Source organism: Amblyraja radiata, chromosome 4 (genome assembly GCF_010909765.2).
Source record: "Amblyraja radiata isolate CabotCenter1 chromosome 4, sAmbRad1.1.pri, whole genome shotgun sequence".
Taxonomy (NCBI): Eukaryota; Metazoa; Chordata; class Chondrichthyes; order Rajiformes; family Rajidae; genus Amblyraja; species Amblyraja radiata.
The window spans coordinates 29,814,352-29,830,109 of NC_045959.1; the positions used below are offsets into that span (position 1 = coordinate 29,814,352).

Consider the following 15,758-nt stretch of genomic DNA (forward strand, 5'->3'; position numbering starts at 1 on the left):
AATTCAGTTCATCAAACTAATATACAAAATATTCCCATAATATCATTAAAGATTGGGTAACACATTGGGGTTCATAATTCCTTCTGTCTCCGACCTGATGTTACTGTACATCTGCAAGTGGACACAAGACTTAGATGGAAGTGTAGTTAATGGTTCTGGGTTGCACTGTCCAAAAAAAAGTAGCAATGTGTATCCGAATGAAGGATGCCCTTAATGCTCAGTGGCTTCCTTCCTCCATACTTTTATCTTTATATGTTAATATTTTTTTTAACCTGCCTTTCATACATGTCCTGAAAATATCCGGCTTTCTTAAATCACAATCTTTGATGGAGAGTAGGTGTTCATGGTAGTGAAGGCATAATTGGGTTTGGCTGCCAGCTTATTAATTGTGATAGATGTTCCATGATCATCTATACTGCTTCACCATCAAGGAATCATCAATTCCCTTTAGAGCAATATATCAAGGTTTTGCCACTGCCTCCTTTTGGGGAAACTGTTGACTAATATTCCAATCTGCATGACTCAGTACCTCTTGAAGCTTTCCAGGAGTAGATGTTTAGTTTTAGTTTAGTTTAGGGATAAAGCGTGGAAACAGGGTCTTCGACCCACTGAGTCCACGCAGACCAAAACAGGGTCTTCGGCCCACCGAGTCCACACTGACCATCGATCACCTGTACACTAGTTCTAATTCCTACACACCTGGGGCAATTTACAAAAGACAATTAACCTGCAAATCTGTATGACTTTGAAATGTGAGAGGAAACCGGAGCACCCGGAGAAAACCCACGCGGTCACAGGGAGAACGTACAGTTTCCACACAGACAGCACCCAAGGTCAGGATTGAACCCAGGTCTCTGGAGCTGCGAGGCAGTAGCATCTCTACTGTTCTGCCACTGTACCACTAGAATTAGTTATGAAAAATTAAAATGATGATTGGTTCAGCACTTTCACATTTACACATTCAATAGTAAGCTCCACGATTTTGGTCTGAACAGAATTAACCCATGGAACTCGAATCAAGTGCAAAAAGAGTAAAGTGAGATTAAAAGCCGAAGTTTTGCATTCTTACACTACATTACCTGTGATTTTATTCACATTGCAATACATAATCTGTTTATCGAAACAACAGCTACATGTGTATTTAAATATAATTATTTGGAAAGAGCAGAATTTTATTTTGTAAAAAGGCCAGAGATGTTTTGAGGGGCAGCCAGATCATATTACAGAGCAGCACATGGTGCTCTGACCAATTGGGCAGAGTGTCATGGTCTGAGTGGAACTCTGCTGACAACAGAGATGGAAACAGCATTCAGCATGGAAAGGGTCCTTTGGCCTAACTTGCCCATGTCTACCATGATGTCTCATCAACACTAGTCCCATCTGTCTTTGTCCAATCTATATTATATTACTAAAACTCTCATATGTTTGTTTCTATGTCTGTCTGCTTGCCTGTCTGTCCAGATGATCCTGAAATTCCACCAAAACGGTACACGATAGCACTATAAATGTTGGCCTACCTTACTCGCCATTGTCCTGGGGTGTGGTGTATCAGGTTTTGTTCAGATTGATGGTATATTTTACAATTTATTCACATTTTAAACTTTACAAAATCCAGTTTGACAAACCTTGCACTGGCAGGCAGCAGCGTATGATGTCACAATGGGATCTCATTAACATAAACTGCCCATCAGCAGTGTTCAACCCCACAATGGGATCTCATTTACATAAAAGAAAAAACTCCGTTTTCAAATACACAGCAGCATTCCTTTCAGAATGACGTTATATTTTACAATTTATTCACATTTTAAACTTTAAAAAAATCACTTTTAAAACACCAAACTTTTCACTTTAAAACTTTCCCTGCCCATTACCATGTTAACAAATGACAGGACTCCCAGTGCAATGAGAGATTTGTTACATTATTCTAAGGAGAGGGAGGGAGTAGGGGAGGGGAGGAGGAGAAATGTTATTTAAACATTGTGTTTAGTTGGGGAGTGGGATAGGGGAGAGATGAGAAATGGGGAAGCAGGGAGATAGAGGGAGGGGGGTAGGAAGGAGGGGGGTAGGAAGGAGGGGGGTAGGGAGGGGAGAGTGGTTGTACAGGGAGGGAGGGAGTGACTGAGCGTAGGGGAAAGGAGAGAGAGGGAGGGAGGGAGTGGGGGAGGAGGAGAGGGGAAAGAAGAAGTAGGTGAAGAGGAGGGGGAGGGAGTGCTGGGGGATGAGGGGAAATGAGTCGCGCCTGTGCAGTTGGGAACTATGGGTGAGTGGTGGAATAATGCAGTGGGGGAAGGGGTTGCCTTGGGGGAACGGGTGAGTGGTGGAATATTGCGTTGGGGGAACGGGGCCCAACGGGTCCCACTTGGTCTAGTATCTTTCTAAACCTTTCCTCTCCATGTACCTGTTCAAATGTCTTGTGAATGTTGATATGGAACCTGCCTCAACTACCTCCTCTGGTAGCTTGCTCCATATACCCACCACTCTCTGTGTGAAAAAGCTGTCCCTCGGGTTCCTGTTGAATCTTTTCCCTCTCACTGTAAAATCTATGTGCTCTGGTTCTTGATTCCCCTACTCATAGTCATCGAGTGATACAGTGTGGAAACAGGTCCTTCGTTCCGACTTGCCCACATCAACCAAATTGGCCCAGTAGTAAATGCCTACTATTTTCTGTGTGCTTAAGCAAAGCAAGAATTTCATTGTCCTATACAGGGACACATGACAATAAACTCACTTGAACTTGAACTCGACACTTGTTCCACCTGGCAGCATTTAGTTCATATCACTCCAAACCTGTCCTGGCCACGTACCTGTCTATAACTGTTTCTTAAATGTTGGGATATTCCTTGCCTCAACTACCTCCTGTGGCAGCTTGTTCCATACACCCACTATCCTTTGTGTGAAAAAGTTACCCCTCAGATTCCTATTAAATCTTTTCCCCTTCACCTTAAACCTATAACCTCTGGTCCTCGATTCATCTTCTCTGGGCAAGAAACTCTTTGCATCTACCCAATCGAGTCCTTAATTGATTTTATACACCTGTATAAGATCACCCCTCATCCTCCTGCGCTCCAATGAATAGAGTCCCAGCCTACTCAAACTCCGCCTGTAGCTCAGACCCTCTAGTCCTGGCAACATCGTCGTAAATCTCTGAAACCTTACCAGCTTGACAACATCTTTACAATACCACGCTGCCCAGAACTGAGCACAATACTCTAAATGTGGCCTCACCAACGTTTTATGCAACTGCAACATGACCTCCCTACTTCTATACTCTGGGTAAAAGACTGTGTATTCACCATATCTATTCTCCTCATGATCACTTACACCTCTATAAGATCTCCCCTCAGCCTCCTGCCTTACACCTTTCTTATTTCTAAGCTTCATGTATACGGCTCCACTGGTGAACCCACCAGTATGTCCTCTCTGAGTGCTGCAGTGACAATTGCCCTAATTACTAGCACAACTACTACACCTCCTTTGCCTCCCTCTTGATTCACGCCTGAAACATCGATACATTGAAAATTGAGCTACCAACCAAGTCACTCCCGTAACTACATTTGCACAATGACCACATAGACCCAAGCATCAATCCTGGCTGTAGGTTCATCTGCTTTCTTCACAATACTTACATTGAAATAAACACACTTCAGCCCATCAGCATCACCATATTCCTTCACCTCTCCTTGCCTGTCATTCCTTTGAAATTTACTAGTCCTAACCTCTATCTTCTCATCACTCCTAATTTCTGAGCTACCCCTTTTTTTCCCCACCGCCCTGCCTCTCAAGTTTAAATCCTCCCGAGTAGATCTAGCGAACGAAAAATTACGTTCGCTCAGCACCAGATGCTGTGTACAAAATATATTTCTAATATCTACCATTTTCTGGGTATAGAAGCATTAGTCAGCATCACTGATGATAGATGTGTAGGAAGGAATTACAGATGCTGGTTTAAACCGAAGATAGACACAAAAAGCTGGAGTAACTCAGCAGAACAGGCAGCATCTCTGGAGAGAAGGAATGGTGACCCTTCTTCAGAAACGTCACCCATTCCTTCTCTCCAGAGATGCTGCCTGTCCCGCTCAGTTACTCTGGTATTTTGCGTCTATCATTGATGATGGAGCTGGTTCTAGTTTTAGGACTCCTAGCTGTAGATTGCTGAGTAAAGCGTAGCTCAATCTGTTTTCCCGGTTGCCTTTAATATCCTAAAACTTCAATGAGAGTATCTATTAGTTTCAAATTAGGGGGAATAAATCCCTACTTGATCCAATAATGTGATAATGTAGTCAACATATAATTTTGATAAAATCTTTCTACCCATTTCATAAACATTCTAGCTATTTAAGAAAAGGGATTTGGTTGATTACCTTCTGTGAGTAAATGTTTACTCCTGAGCGACCTCACTCTAATTTCAAGTCCCCCTGTTATTTATTCTCACCAGACAAATTATTTTCTCTGTGTCAGATATCTCTTAATCTTCTAAACGTTAGGAAAAGGAGGGTAGTTTATGCAACCTAATCTCAATTTAACCACATAGGCCCCAGTATTATTCTGATAAAAATACATGAGAATAAATAGTTCATGTTTGTAATGTGTATCACACGTGACAAAGACACACATTTGTTAGTCCTTTTTTACTTTTTTGTTAATTACTAGTACTGCATTTAAAGTTTAAAAAAAATGTTGTTACAATGGACCAAACTGCAATCCTGGGGGTACATCAGAATAACAAGTTATAATTCTATGTCCTCACGTGTCTGCGAACAGTTATATTTCAATATAATACAGAATGAAAGATTTATAGTGGTCAGTCCATAACTTTAAAAATAACGATGCCCAAACATTTGGTTTTGGAAGGTTATAATTGTAGAAGAAATCACTGGTCTGAAATTATTATTTATACCTCCACGCACAGAGTAACCTTGACTTACACAATAATGTGAAAAGACCTAAAATATTTATGTCATGTCAATTGCCAGAAAATCCCACTCCAACTCGAAGCAGGATTTACTTAGCCAGTGGTATGGCGTTAAAGCTCCTATCCCCAGATACAGTATGGAAACAGTCCTTTGGCCTACTGAGTCCACAATGACCATTGATCACCCATTCGCACTAGTCCTATCCTCTGCCACTTTCTCATCCACTCCCTACACTTTTTGGGCATTTTGAAAAATATTTAAAAGACCAATTAATCTACAAGCCCATACTTGTTTGGGACGTGAGAGCAAACTGCAGCATCCAGAAGAAACTCACCTGGAGAACGTACAAACTCCACATGGACAGCACCTGGGTCACTCCTGCTGTGAGGCAGAAGCTCTACCAGCTGCTTCACTGTGCTGACAGAAATGTATTTATTTGTTGTTGAGATGTGGACATTGTTGTCGTTTATTGTTCTTTCTTCATTATCCACGATCTGCCACGGTGGGAATTGAACTGGTTTATGGATTAATGGCCCAGTACAGATGGCGCTCAATAGCTGAATTTCAATGTTACCTCTTCCATCCACACCATTCATGCTTATGGATTTCCCCAATTTCTCTCTTGGCCACTGAATTATTTCCACCTCACCATTACAATCCTTTATCTGGCAGCCACCCGCATGGTCTGTTCCCCAATACTTTCTTCGCTCTTCGGTGGTTTGGGATTACAAGGCAAAAGCTTTGTCTATCATGCACGTTTCCTTGGGTTTAGTGCAGTGTCATATCGCTACTTCTCTTTCAGATGTGATCCTCTTGGCCCACGTCAGGAGTTGCTGTAAATCATATTTTGCTTTCAGGCTCTAATGTGGTGTATCTACTGATGGTTTTGTTATACAATTGGATACTGCACTTTGCTGGAGAAAGTACAGTTACCAATGGACATTTTCTTGATAAACTCTTATATTTTACCTTGGAGTTAATACAATACAATATACAATACAATACAATACCATTTATTTGTCATTTGAACCTCACATGAGGTGAAATTTAGTTTCTGCAGTCATACAAGAAAAGAACCAAGATACACACCAACACAATTTACACAAACATCCATCACAGTGAATCTCCTCCTCACTGTGATGGAAGGCAAAGTCTTGTCTCTCCCCTGCTCTCCATTCTTCTCCCGATGTCAAAGTCAAAGCCCTCGGCGGGCGCTAGCAAGTCCGCGGCCATTTAAAGCCACGCCGGGCGATGTAAGGCCCTGCTCCGGGTCTTGATGTTGGAGCCCCCGGCGGGTGCTAGCAAGTCCGCGGCAATTTAAAACCGCGCCGGCCGGAAGCTTTGGCTTCCTTAGCACTGTTTGTCAGTTTATTATGTCAATCAATATGAATGTAGTGCTGAAAGGATGCATGTCAATGGTTCAGTGTGAATTTAATCTGGAAATTAATAATTATAAATCGGTGATAAAAAATGTCTTCAATAGCGCAATACATCCTTTGCATACAATCTTCCAATTTGTTTACAATCTGGAATTTTCCCAAGAGATTGAAAGGGTGTGTAGAACAAGTAACCTGCACTGGTCATTAAAGAGATATACTGGAGACTGATGTTGCATTTAATTCCTACCTTTAACAGTGCATGCAAAGTCACGCAGCTGTGTTCCGCACAGGGCCTGTGCTAAAAGAAGGCTGTGAAAAGTTGGGCGAGTTGTATGATTCCTTGAGTGACATCAAGACATTTGACAGAGGTAAATATTCTTCCTAAAATAATGAAAAATGCTGGAAATACTACTTGATTAATGAGATAACATCTTTGTGGAGAGACACATAGTTAACGTTTCAGACCATTGACTTTTTGGACAAATGGATGACGATATTTTTTGATACATTGAATAAATTGCCACTTCATTCCAAGAATTATTTCAGTGTAGTAACCAAAGGGTTAAGTTTCAGATGGAAAAAAAAGGGTAATTCTGGAAACTGTCATCCTTGGAAAGAGAACCATTATTGTTTCTTATTGCAATCAGTTGAATTTTACTTTGTCAGAAGCAAGAAAGAGAGAAACAGTTAAGTTACAGGGAGGGTATGGTATATTATCCATTAGGTTGAGACCAAGTTTTCCAAGGAGATAAATTGTAGATTAACTCATCTAGTTAATATGTGTAGGAAGGAACTGCAGATGCTGGTTTAAACCGAAGATAGACACAAAAAGCTGAGTAACTCAGCGGGTCAGACAGCATCTCTGGAGAAAAGGAATAGTTGATAGCTTAATGTGGGAATTAGAAATAACACGAGCAAAGGAAGATAAACACTTTGAAATGAAGGCAATTAGAGAAAGTTAATTTAAAGAACAACAGAGACTGCAAAATGTCGAGTTGCAGGAAATGTCCAGTGGGTAGAGAAAACCGGGCTAGTGTTCTAGATGGATGAATCATCTGCCTGCCCTGTGCTTTGAATTTAAATTGGGTTTCATTGTTCCACTGTTAAAGGCTATAAAAGGAAGAGATCAAACTGTGGAAATGTGATGCGACGGAGTGCTAAAAAGATGGGCAACTAAAAGTGAATGTTCACTGTTAAAGATTGAACAGTCATGCTTTGGGGAGGTCAGAAAATCTGGATTAGATTTATCCTAAGTAAGAGACCACACTGTATTGTAAGTGAATTGCTGCCTCCTTTGGAAGGACAGTTTAGACCCTTGGATGATGGGGAAAGAAGAGATAAAAGGGTTGTATCTCCTGTGGTAACATGGGGAAATTATGTGAGATGGGAATGGTGGGTGGAGACGGAAGTGCTGACCAGGGAATTTCAAGGGGAGCAGTCGCTTCATTATGCTGAAAGGGAAATGATAGTAGAGTCATGTCAGGTGGTGGAATAGCATTGAAGGTGGTGGAAATTGCAAAGGATGATCTATTGTATAAGGACGCTGGTTGATGGAAATTGGGGACCATGGAAATGAGGAGAGGGATTTGGAGCAGATACGCGGGGAAATGTGAATTGTGGTCAAGGGCTCTTTCAGCTATGGTCAAGGAGCACCACAGTGCATGCCAAGCAAAACATATCTTAGAGGCACACGCGTCGTGTGTCTTCATTAGAACAGTTGGCACGGAGAAGGAGAAACTGGGGAAATGGAATTGGAATTTTACTGAAATTCTTACAATCAACAAGCAAAAAACTGAAGAGATGGAATGTTTAGTTTATTATTGTCACATGTACTGAGGTACAGTGAAAAGCTTTTTGTTGCATGCTATCCAGTCAGTGAAAAGTTTGTACATTATTACTGTCATGCCATCCACTGTGTACAGGTACAGGATAAAGGGTATAATGTTTAGTGCAGGATAAGTCCGATTAAAGAAGACCTAAAATGAGGTAGATGGGAATATTTGAAATGAAGACAGAAAATGCTGGACCTACTCAGCTAATCAGGCAGCAACTGTGGAGAAATGATGAGTTAACGTTTAATTTCCACTCTGCTGAAGGGTTACTAAACCTGTGATTGTGTTAATGAGAGCTGTGCTTTTTTTCAGGAATTGTTTGGAACTCTGACCTGATTGAAACGTTAGAGCTGCAAAATTTGATGCTGTGTGCCATGCAGACTATCAATGGTGCAGAGGCTCGCAAAGAGAGCAGAGGAGCCCACGCTCGGGAGGATTTCAAGGTTAGGGTCATCTCTAAAACAATGTTATGAGATCACACAACAAAACTTAACCACCACAAAATTGCATGAATTGTGCATTGATTTTATGTGAAATTAGACTTTTCTAATTTATCATGGTCGGTTTTCTAGTGGGCGGTCATGGTGGCGCAGCGGTAGAGTTGCTGCCTTACAGCAAATGCAGAGCCGGAGACCCGCGTTCTGTCTGTACGGAGTTTGTACGTTCTCCCCGTGATCTGCGTGGGTTTTCTCCGAGGTCTTCGGTTTCCTCCCACACTCCAAAGACATACAGGTTTGTCGGTTAATTGGCTTGGTAAATGTAAAAAAGTTGTCCCTAGTGGGTGTAGGATGGTGTTAATGAGCGGGGATCGCTGGTCGGTGCAGACCCGGTGTGTCGAAGGCCCTGTTACCGCGCTGTATCTCTGAACTAGATTTTATCAAACACAGAAAATGGTACTGATATTCATCAGACCAGATATTTAATAAGGAGCTATTGGCCTGAAACATTAATCTGTTTGTCTCTACAGATAATCTCATATTTCCAGTTTCTATGGGTTTTTGCTTTACAAATACCACTTAAAAACTACTCCCTGTACTGATTATTGCAAATGTTTTTCTTTTAGTTTTAGAGTTACAGCATGGGAATAGATCCTTTGGCCCACCGAGTCCACGCCAACCATTGATCACTCATTCACATTAGTTCTATATTATTCCACTTTCTCCACTGCTCCCAACACACTTGGGGCAATTTTACAGACTAATTCACCTACAAACTCTCATGTCTTTGGGATGTGGAACAAAGCCAGAGTATGCGGTCACAGGGAGAATGTGCAAACTCCACACAGACAGCACCCGAGGTCAGGATCGAACCCGGGTCTCTGGCGCTGTAAGGCAGCAGCTCTACCATTAAGGAAAATTACTGCAATCAGTTGAATTTTACTTGAACCTTTCTGCTTAACTTCCTGGCCTCGCAATAGAACACTTTGTCAGAACCATGGAAGCTAGTGTATTATGCTTATTCAATGATCCCTCATCTGAAGTCTGAACTGTTGAGTATCTGCAGAATTCAGTAGCTAGTGGGTTTCTGTGGAACACGGAACGTCTGAACAAAAAAACAACCTCAAAGTAATTTTCTACCGATCGTTAAAAATATCGAAGCCATCCCGATCTGATCAATATTTCCCCTCTGGTTTTGCAAACTTTTTAATTAACAGTGGAATCCTGTTTTTAAAATATTAATAGAGAGTTTGTTTTTGGTAGCCTTTTACAGGGTATTCTTTGCAGTGGCAGAGGGCTTAACATGGAACCCATTTGTCAGAATGTCCCCTTCCTTCTTAGGTCTGTACATGTGGAAAATCATTGACTTGATATTTCATCCGTTAGCATACTTGTGGTAGTTTCACATGCCTGGACTCTGAGTATAGAAAATCATTTCTTGGGTGTCATGAACCCAGGTAGTGGAGGTATCCCAAATTGATTTACATTCAGTTCTTTTGAAATGTAATCGACTGCGTAATGTAGCAAAATTTGTGTGCAACAAATAGCAGCGTGAAAGTGATAGGATGAATTGGTGTTTAAAAAGGAACTGCAGATGCTGGAAAATCGAAGGTAGACAAAAGTGCTGGAGAAACTCAGCGGGTGAGGCAACATCTATGGAGCGAAGGAAATAGGCAACGTTTCAGGCCGAAACCGTTCTTTAGACTGAATTGGTGTACTTTGTTGGCTGGTAGATTAGCGTTGAGATCGCTCCCTTATGCTTTGAATGGTGCCGTAATTTGTTAGATCCTCTTGTGAGTACAATTAGCTAGATTTCATATTGCCATTCATGAAAGGACTGAGAATATTTATTTGTGGCTGTGTCTGAAGTGTTGACTTTCTCATTTCTTTTGTCATTTTAGGTGAGAATCGATGAATATGATTTTGCAAAGCCATTGCAAGGTCAAGAGAAAAAATCAGTTGATGAACACTGGCGAAAACACACCCTATCATCTATGGATCCAAAAACTGGAAAGGTGAGAATGTTTGACTAGGATAAACAGAAGAAAGTTTGCACAAAAAAGGTTCCTTGTGCATAAAATCTACAGAACAAAAACATATTATTTGGCCCAACCATGCTGACCAAGATGTCTATATCCCAGCAACCCTTTTTCTATCCATGTACCTGTCAGGGGGAGGGTCCTGACCAGAGGTGTCGCCTGTCCATTCTCTCCAGGGACGCTGCCCAACCCACTGAGTTGTTCCAGCATTTCTTGCCCAAATGTCTTTTTCAACCTCGTAATTGTAGCCGCCTCTATGGATTCCTCTATTAGTTTGTTCCACATTCCACCTACCTCTGTGTCGAAATACCTGCCCCTTGGCTCCCTTCTACACTGCCCTCCATAATGTTTGGGACAAAGACCAATCATTTATTTATTTGCCTCTGTACTCCACAATTTGAGATTTGTAATAGAAAAAAATCACGTGGTTAAAGTGCATATTGTCAGATTTTAATAAAGGCCATTTTTATACATTTTGGTTTCACCATGTAGAAATTACAGCAGTGTTTATACATAGTCTCCCCATTTCAGGGCACCATAATGTTTGGGACACAACAATGTAATGTAAATGAAAGTAGTGATGTTTAGTATTTTGTTGCATGCAATGACTCCTTGAAGTCTCCTTGACTCCTTGACTCCTTGACTCCTTGAAGTCTGTGATTCATGGACATCACCAGTTAGAAATATAGAAACATAGAAAATAGGTGCAGGATTAGGCCATTCGGCCCTTCGACCATTAAATATGATCATGGCTGATCATCCAACTCAGTATCCCATACCTGCCTTCTCTCCATACCCCCTGATCCCTTTAGCCACAAGGGCCACATCTAACTCCCTCTTAAATATAGCCAATGAACTGTCCTCAACTACCTTCTGTGGCAGAGAATTCCAGAGATTCACCACTCTCTGTGTAAAAAATGATTTTCTCATCTCGGTCCTAAAAGACTTTCCTCTTATCCTCAAACTGTGACCCCTTGTTCTGGACTTCCCCAACATCGGGAATAATCTTCCTGCATCTAGCCTGTCCAACCCCTTAAGAATTTTGTAAGTTTCTAAAAGATCCCCCCTCAATCTTCTAAATTCTAGCGAGTACAAGCCGAGTCTATATGAAAGTCCTGCCATCCCAGGAATCAGTCTGGTGAACCTTCTCTGTACTCCCTCTATGGCAAGAATGTCTTTCCTCAGATTAGGAGACCAAAACTATACGCAATACTCCAGGTGTGGTCTCACCAAGACCCTGTACAACTGCAGTAGAACCTCCCTGCTCTTATAATCAAATCCTTTTGCTATGAATGCTGAGTGTCTTCTCTGGTGATGCTCTGCCAGGCCTGTATTGCAGCCATCTTCAGCTTATGCTTGTTTTGGGGGCTAGTCCCCTTCAGTTTTCTCTTCAGCATATAAAAGGCATGTTCAATTGGGTCAGATTGACTTAAATCTATGTCCTCTGCTTTTAGACTTCTATCCTGGGAAAAAGATTGTGACCATCCTCATTATCGATGCCTATGATGATTTTATATGGCCCCATAAGATCACTATTTAGCCTTATATACTGGAGGGAATGGGATGGAGGGGGCGGAGGGGATAGTCGCAGCCTCTCTACCCTCTCCTTGTATCTCAAGTTCTCCAATCCTGGTAGCGACCTTGTGCATCCTTTTTCTCTGCACTCTTTTCAAATGTAATGACATATTTCCTGTAGCTGGACAACTAGAACTTGTATACAGAATTCCAGATATGGTCTCACCAACGCCTTGTACAGTTTGGTTTCGAGATACACCATGGAGATGGAGACTTTGGCCCACCAAGCTGACCATCGATTGCCCGTTCACATTTGTTCTATGTTATCCTATTTTTTCATATCCACGCCTTACACACTAGGGATAATTTTCAGAGGCCAATTAACCTACAAACCAGTACATTTTGGCATGTGGGAAGACACCGGAGTTTTCGCATGATTCATTAGTCAGGGCCTTGAGTGCAGAAGTTGCACTGTGGAATTCTCTGCCTCAGAGGGCGGTGGAGGCAGGTTCTCTGGATGCTTTCAAGAGAGAGCTAGATAGGGCTCTAAAAGATAGCAGGGTCAGGGGATATGGGGAGAAGGCAGGAACGGGGTACTGATTGGGGATGATCAGCCATGCTCGCATTGAATGGTGGTGCTGGCTCGAAGGGCCAAATGACCTACTCCTGCACCTATTGTCTATTGCAATATAAAGTCTCAACTCCTGCACTCGATGCCCTGACTGATGGAGGCACATACCCCAAGCATCTCTTTCACCATCTTATCTACCTGTATTACCACTGTCAGGGAGCCATGTACCTGTACTACAGGACGCTGCCACATTCCCCAGGATCACACTATTTATTGTGCTAGACCTGCCCTAGTTTAACTTGCCAAATTCCAACACTTCGCACTTCCATCTGCCATTCCTTGGCCCACTTCCCCAGTTAATCTATTGATTGAGAAATACCGTTCCATCCGGATAATGTATTTTTTTAATTGCAAGCTTTATTTAAATGGCTAATTTTACAAATGCTGTTGTCACAAGATGTTTTTAATTGTTGTTCACACAATTTAGGAAATTGCAGATACTGTAATCATGATTTTCTGGCGACAAAACTCTTTGATGGAAAGATATTCTTCTATTTCAATATAGTTTTAGAGATACAGCGTGGAAACAGACCCTTCGGCCCACTGAGTCCGCGCCGACCAGTGATCCCCGCACATTAACACTATCCTACACACACTGGGGACAATTTACAATTTTACCAAAGGCAATTAACCTACAAACCTGTGTGTTTTTGGAGTGGGGGAAGAAACTGGAGCACCCGGAGAAAACCCATGCAGGTCACGGGGAGAATGTACAAACTCCTTACAGACAGCGCCCGTAGTCATGTTCGAACTCAGATCCCTGGCTCTGTAAGGCAGCAACTCTACCACTGTACTATCGTGCCGCCCTGTTCTATTTTCATTCTCATGGTGGAAGAAAAATATGAAGGAGCGGGCATATTTATAGGTTATTTTAACAGTTTGGCAGGAATTAATGTGGATTGCCTTTCCGTTCCTATGATCATTGTTTTATCAGTTGATAGGCAGTTAATTCCACACAGCAGGAAGGGCTGTACGTGCTCATGTCACCCATATAGTGGTGGAGAATTGACAGACTTCTGGCATCATTGAACTGTGGGAGTTTACATGCTCTACCCTCCCATATAGTGGTGGGAGTTTTGCATGTTCTTTCACCCGTTCAGTGGGAGTTACAACCCACCCTCGCCAAACGCAAGAGTCCTGCACAATGTCAACTAAGAATTTGCAGATGGAGTAATGGATTTTAATTACCAGAAGCATCTAGAATGGCATTCCAACCTTATGCCCGATGACACCGGAGAATATCTTGCTGAGCAAGAGCTTGTGTATGTAGAAATTCTGATTAAAATAGACCATCTGAAATGGTCTTTTAAATTGGACTCCACATGGGGCTGCTTTAATTAATTAATTAGGAGCATGTGCTTATGATGAGGGGTGAAAAGACAAAACACTACATTGCAGACATTCCCATGAGTCAGCTTTCATGTAGTTATCTCATTAGATATGGGCCATGGGTTTTCAAATTGGGCTGTATTTGGTTTCTGTGGATAACCAGTTTTCCAGGTAGAATTTATCTTATTTTCCTCTTTTTGTCGATTTACCAGCATTTTCTGAACTCTTATTTTCCTTTAGTTTGTTTTGAAGTTGTGTGAAGGAAGGAACTGCAGATGCTGGTTTAAACCAAAGATAGACACAAAATGCTGGAGTAATTCAGACAGTCTGAAGAAAGGTCTCTGACCCGAAACGTCGCTCATTCCTTTCTATCCAGAGATGCTGCCTGTCCTGCTGAGTTACTCCAGCATTTTGTGTCTATCTTGAAGTTATGTGTTGTGGGATGTATGTCATATTAATTAAATCTATTGGAGCATATTTGGTCTATATTGTTTGAAATGAATAAGAATTGCATGCCAGTGAAGGGTTAGTTGACAGTAAACCGACATCTCTTCTAATCAATCACGTGTAACTTTGAAATTCTAGGTGACTCTGAACTACAGACCTGTAATAGATACAACATTGGATGCTGAAGATTGTGCCACCGTTCCTCCAGCAATACGTTCATATTAGCACAACTGCACTGGTAAATCCACTGCAAAGTGAATTGGCGTAAAAAAGTCATCTATCAAATGCTTTATTTAAAAAAATTCTGTATAATATTGTATTGGCAAATTACGTTCCCATCTGACCTGTTCCTATTTTCTAACTATCAATTGTGTTGTAAAAGGTGAGCTTCATCTTCAATATCATAGTGGGTGCTAATAATGAAAGCAATGCTCTTTTTGTATTTATCCATAAATGATTTCTCTTAAATAGAATGCATAATTAGTGCAGCAGCATTGGGGAACATGCACTGCAGATGCTAGAAGCATCTCAGCCAGTTCAATAGAAAAATTAGTTTTGCAATGACATTATGATATGCGCTCCTGAAATTGTAAAATCCTATCTCAAAATGATTATTTTTTCCATTTATAATGAAGGTTGGCAATGAATCCTTTGCTGTGGGATATTTGTACTTTGTGGGTCTTCTGTGTCGGTTCAGCTGAACATTATCTGTGAAGCTCTCACACAGCAGCCGTGATGGATTGTTTTATTGTTGTAAAAAGACTTGAATGTTCAAAAGGATACACCTACATCTACATATGTACTGTACATTCTGAATAAAGCAGAGTTCAGCACTCCCAAAGTCTGTGCATCGCTGGTCTATTTGAGACATTTTTGTAACTATATTAACTTGTAACATCTTTCTCAGTTTTCATATTTAAAATGACACGGTTGCATTATGTTGCATCTCTCATGACCTCCGGACATCTCAAGTGTGAAGAAGGGTCTCAACCCGAAATGTCACCCATTCCTTCTCTTCAGAGATATCGCCTGATCTGCTGAGTTACTCCAGCATTTTGTGTCTATCTTTGGTGTAAACCAGCATCTGCAGTTCCTTCCTACACATCATTATTACTACTGATGAAGTATGGTCACTACCATAACATATGAAATGTATTGATCAATTTGCACAAAGATAAATCCCATGGAAATTATTGTTATAAACTACGGAGTAACTGTGCTTGACGGTTAAGGTTT

General features: G+C 41.4%; 1 protein-coding gene across 2 annotated transcripts in view; it reads left to right on the plus strand.

Annotated features, from left to right (window-relative positions):
• The window catches only part of sdha (succinate dehydrogenase complex flavoprotein subunit A), a 64,006-nt gene extending 48,643 nt beyond the window's left edge, over window positions 1-15,363 (plus strand). For both annotated transcript variants that reach the window (XM_033019171.1, XM_033019172.1), the window contains exons 12-15: window positions 6,549-6,660; window positions 8,437-8,567; window positions 10,463-10,576; window positions 14,661-15,363. In XM_033019171.1, the coding sequence (XP_032875062.1) occupies window positions 6,549-6,660; window positions 8,437-8,567; window positions 10,463-10,576; window positions 14,661-14,747 (444 nt within the window). In that variant the 3' untranslated portion in view covers window positions 14,748-15,363. The remainder of the gene's footprint in view (window positions 1-6,548; window positions 6,661-8,436; window positions 8,568-10,462; window positions 10,577-14,660) is intronic.
• The last annotated feature ends 395 nt before the right edge of the window (window positions 15,364-15,758 follow it).